This window comes from Camellia sinensis, chromosome 3, assembly GCF_055761805.1.
Source record: "Camellia sinensis isolate YWXY chromosome 3, ASM5576180v1, whole genome shotgun sequence".
In the NCBI taxonomy this organism is placed as follows: Eukaryota; Viridiplantae; Streptophyta; class Magnoliopsida; order Ericales; family Theaceae; genus Camellia; species Camellia sinensis.
In genome coordinates, this window is record NC_138963.1 from 185,739,746 (window position 1) to 185,744,949 (window position 5,204).

The 5,204-nt window shown below is 36.3% G+C and overlaps 1 protein-coding gene across 1 annotated transcript; it reads left to right on the forward strand.

Moving 5' to 3' along the window:
• Positions 1-228: 228 nt before the first annotated feature.
• On the forward strand, positions 229-1,587 carry LOC114265189 (protein PHOSPHATE-INDUCED 1). The gene has a single exon (XM_028205959.2). The coding sequence runs from the start codon at positions 472-474 to the stop codon at positions 1,417-1,419; it is 948 nt and encodes a 315-aa protein (XP_028061760.2). The 5' UTR covers positions 229-471; the 3' UTR covers positions 1,420-1,587.
• The last annotated feature ends 3,617 nt before the right edge of the window (positions 1,588-5,204 follow it).

The following is a 5,204-nucleotide window of genomic DNA, read 5'->3' on the forward strand; positions in this document are numbered from 1 at the left end:
TTATTTTTTATATTAATTCTATTAAATAAAAAACTCTAATAAAAATATATTTATAAATTTTTAAATCATATAGACAAATTATATTTTAAAAAAACCTCATAAGTGCATTTGTAATTTAAAAAAAAAAAAAAAAAAAAAAAAAAAAAAAAAAAAAAAAAAATTGAAGTGCAGATATCCTTTTGAAAAGACGCGTCATGGAGAGTGCCGTTGGGTTTCTCTCGCTCTCTATCTATCCTCTGTTGCTAGCTAAGCAAGGAGTATTAAAGTTTTGGATCACAGCAACTACTTTTTATCTCTTTCTTTCTCAGCACCTTCACACTCCTACTCACACGTTAAACAAAATATTCAGAGGAGGCCTATATAAATACCCACCTCTACACACACCTCCATTCAAACCAACTCATCTACTCTTCTCTTTCTTCTCTCTTCCATTACCACAAAACCATTTTCTAATCTCTCTACATCACAAAAATGTCTTCTCTCATCCCACAACTCCTCCTTCTAATCTCTCTCTTCCAAATCTCTCTAGCAGCTAGAAAACTCACTGAGTTAGTCCAAAACCAACCCAGTACCCTCCTGGAATACCACAATGGTCCTCTTCTTTCCGGCAAAATCCCAATCAATCTCATCTGGTACGGCAATTTCAAGCCTTCCCAGAGAGCCATAGTATCTGATTTCATCACCTCCCTCTCCTCTTCCCCATCTCAGAGCAACCCCTCGGTCGCAGCCTGGTGGAGCACCACCGCCAAGTACTACCACCTCGCCGCCGCCAAATCCAAAAAACCCTCCTCCCTTTCACTCTCTCTGGGCAACCAAATTCTCGACGAGAGCTACTCTCTCGGAAAGTCGCTCACTCAGACACAGATCGAACAATTGGCGTCAAAGGGCGATCAGAAGAACGCCGTTAACGTTGTTTTGACGTCCTCGGACGTCACCGTTGACGGGTTTTGTATGAGTCGGTGTGGGACTCACGGGTCATTGAAGTCGAGTGAGCAAGTTAAGGGAAAGAATTACAAGTTCGCCTTTATCTGGGTTGGCAACTCGGAAACTCAGTGCCCGGGTCAATGCGCTTGGCCGTTCCACCAACCCATGTACGGACCACAGACCCCACCATTGGTCGCACCCAACAACGATGTGGGTCTAGACGGGATGGTCACCAACCTGGCTAGCCTATTGGCTGGGACCGCCACGAACCCATTTGGAAATGGCTACTACCAAGGGCCTGCCGATGCACCTCTGGAGGCTGCATCGGCTTGCCCTGGGGTCTATGCTAAGGGGGCTTATTCAGGGTACCCAGGGGACTTGTTGGTTGATGCTTCCACTGGTGCTAGCTACAATGCGCTTGGTGATAATGGGAGGAAGTACTTGCTTCCTGCTTTGTATGATCCTGCTACCTCGTCTTGTTCCACTTTGGTCTGAAAAAACATGGGATTGATTAAAAAATAGGGTGGTGTGTATACACGAGATTGCCAAGGCTATATAGAAAAATAGTGTACTGATTCATTCATTCGTTCGTTTATTGGTTTGTTTTGGTTATGAGAAGTTAAATGATACAACAGCAAATTACTTTGATTTGCTTTTTCATAAGATTTTGTCTGTTTGTCCATTGCCATCTTTGTTTTTTGTTTGGTTCTTTGAATCTTCATTTTTTGTGGTTTGATGAATTCTCTCAACTACCGGGCTGATGAACTGATCCAATGTGCCAACAAAAAAAAATTGGTGATTGCAAATACCACCGAGATCTTCGATTTTAAAATTACTTCTATTCTGCAATATATACAAATGCTCAAGAGATTGTATGACTGAAATATGGAACATCCCATTACCAATTCACTGAGATCTCAAAAATGGATCTATATAAAGGAAGAGAAATTTTATTTATCACCGGATGTTTGATATCCATTTATTATACTTTCTTTGTGTATTAATGGCCAAATTTTCGCAATACTGTTATAAGTTAATTTTTAAAAAAAACTTTTTTGAGTAGAACGTTTTTTTTTAAATAAAAAATAAAAAATCAACATTTAACTTATTTTTCAAAGGCCAATGTAATAGAGATATCATGTACATAAATGTGAAGTTAGTTGATCTTATTTAACAAAATTGTGAACTCATCGCACTATGCAGCCACGAAGGAGGTAAAATTTTTTGGTGAAATATTTAGTTCATATATAGCAGCCCTCATAAAGCATTACTGAGCTAATTCATTTCATTCATCCTTTTGGTTTGCTTTTTTTTTTTTTTTTTTAAACTGAAACTAATAAATAGATTAAATAGAATAGTGTAAGTTTTGGAATAACTAATCCCGCAAGCATCATCATTAGCAATACATGATGGAGCAAAGTCAAAAATATGTAAGCTAGCAATTATAGGAGAAGCTTGATTTGCTAGAATATCCGTGCAACTATTTCCTTTGCAGTAGATATAGTTAATAACTTGGACTCTCAACTGCTCTAACAGAACCTGCAATCATGAATTAAATTACTCTAGTGATGGTTAGCATTTTCTCTACCCATGGGTTGTTTGACAAGTAAAGAGCCGGTTTCCACTTCAATATTTCTATAATCTTTATCAAGAGCCAAATTTAGGCCATCTCGAAGTGCCTAGGACAGCCCTTGGCTGAACCATTCATTCATTAGCTTTTAGTTTTAGAAAATGCTATCCAAAGAATTGTAATTATTAGCCTTGGTGACATATAACAAGTTTCCCTCGAGCAAATTTACAATCTTTCTCAAAAAAAAGGGCATTGCATTTTCAAAGGGGAGGTGCTTAAACTACAAAGATGGTTATTTTTAATAATCAATAAATCTATTCCAATTTATGAAACCATTTGTATTACAAGAAGCCCAAGATTCCTAATCATGGATTTTTCTACTCTAGTTGAACTAGGACATTTAGTGTAATGGTTGTGTAGCACCTTTTGTAATGTAAGATCTCAAGTTCAACTCATATGAATAGGACTTTGATACTCATTATGGTAGATGGTTTATACCCATTATAGGAATTGAACATAATTTGTAGTAGGTTGTTATGCTTGGCTTGATAGATTGGTTGTTAGATTTGTTAACTTTCTAGCTATTATCTATTTGATGATATAAATATTGTTTATAATAATGTAATTACTCTCCTTAAATAAATAAGTTTAAGTTCAATTTTATTTATCTTTTTAAGAAAACTTTTTTGTTCCTAGAAATGCATTCCATCAAAGTCCGCTCAATATCACAATGTTGTGAGATTTTGAAATAGCAATACTAAAAACTCTAGAAAAAAAAAGATATTCATAAAATTATCTAAAAATAATAATAAATGTTCTACATCCACATATAAATTTGAAATAAATTTTCATGGTCAAAAATACTTTTGTTTTGAAATATATAAATTTTGAGATATGCAACTAGAGTACAATGGAAAAAAAAGGATCTCTTGTGCAAGCTTATAACATTATAAAACAAAAATCAACCCTAAAGACGACGATCGTATGAGCTTGCTCGGGTATTGATCATTAATTTGAGATAGAAAAGATAATATGAATAAAGAAGAAAAATATCTAAAAATCAAGAGTGAAATATATATATATATATATATATATATATATATATATATGATTGCCTATAATTAATATAATAGCTAGAGAATATCTGATATTGATCATTAATTTGAGATAGAAAAGATAATATGAATAAAGAAGAAAAATATCTAAAAATCAAGAGTTTGAAAGATCAAGAATTTAATAGGAAGACTAGGCTCTATCTCTCTCTTGCCATTGCTCAAGGCTGAGAAGCTTTTGTTCATGATTGTTGGCTGTTGCACCCCACCCAGATTGTTTAGGTTGAAGCTTCCATATAGAGAGGTAGCTGTACACATCTTCTCCAAGCTCCCATTTGGCATGAACTGATACACTAAAGCTTTGAAAAATCGATTCTTTGCTGTCTTGCCTTCAACCTGTTCAACAAAATGCCTAAGTGAACTTCTGTCACTGAGAAGTCACAAGATGATTAAGGAGAAAGAGAGAGAGAGACAGAGGGACAAAAAGAAAGACTGAGAGGGCAGCAAGCTATCAATGAAGAAGGGCAAATTAGCTAAGAGCAAATTAGCCAAGAGTAAATCAAAATGTAAATCTGCTAAGTGCAATAATTAGAGGGATGCTCAAATATCTACCGATGAGATGCCTGATGTACTCCCCCGCAGGTCTACACGTATCCGAGTAGTCCCCAAATCTCTCATATCTGGAGATTTTGTGGGACCATGGCAAAGGCTTTCGAATGAAAACAAAAGGGGATTAAGAGATGTGGAATCGGAGGATAGCTCAATCAAGTGTGATTGTGTCGGTCTATGTTTGTGTGGAAATCTTGGTACACCATGGTTGCAAATGAATGTGGAAATGCAAGCCTCAACTGAGCAATCATCAAAGCAGCACCAAATACCTAATGCATGGAACACACCAACTGGAGCGCTAACTGATCTTGAGCAGTGGCCAAAATTGGCCATTGTTTCCCCACTGGCGACAAATGAAATGATAATGTCAAAGAAACCTGGCTCACCCAATGCTGACCAAAGGAGAGAAGTAATTGATACCAAGCAACAGAAGAGTGTTGAAAATGTGTGAGCTTGTAGTAATGAAGATTTAGCTTAACTACATATGGAAGACACACAATATGGCAAGGATGAATGTCTTGATGGTGATACAACTGCTATATTAGGTAAGCCTCTACAAGCTTGGAGCTCTTTACTTAAAGAAGAGATTAACAAGGTGTCAAAAATGAAGTATAAAATAGGTGCCCATAAGATTGAGAGCATAATAGATGGCATGTACAATGTCCCTATAGAGATCTCAAAAAAAGGCTTTTCTCATTGGGAAAATGCCTTGGTTGGATACATCATTGATAAAAGATTCTCTTTCCATTATGTGAAAACTTGGGCAGAGAAACTTTGGGGAAATTTGCTTGAGGATGTTGTCTCCATTGATAATGGATTTTTTATTTTTAAAGTAAAAAGTGAAGAGGCTATAGACAAAATTTTGGAAGATGGCCCCTATTACGTTGGGGCTAGATTGATTGTTGTTAAAAAAATAGCAACCTGGACTAAAACTAACAAAGTGTGAATTTTCGGGTGTGCCGTTGTGGGTGAAGTTATATAATGTTCCTTTGGAGCTTTGGACTGAAGAAGGTTTGGGTTACATTGCTAGCATCATAGGAACTCCTCTT

Excerpts from the sequence above, each read along its gene's own strand:
- LOC114265189 (XM_028205959.2), top strand. The coding sequence starts at position 472 with ATGTCTTCTCTCATCCCACAACTCCTCCTTCTAATCTCTCTCTTCCAA.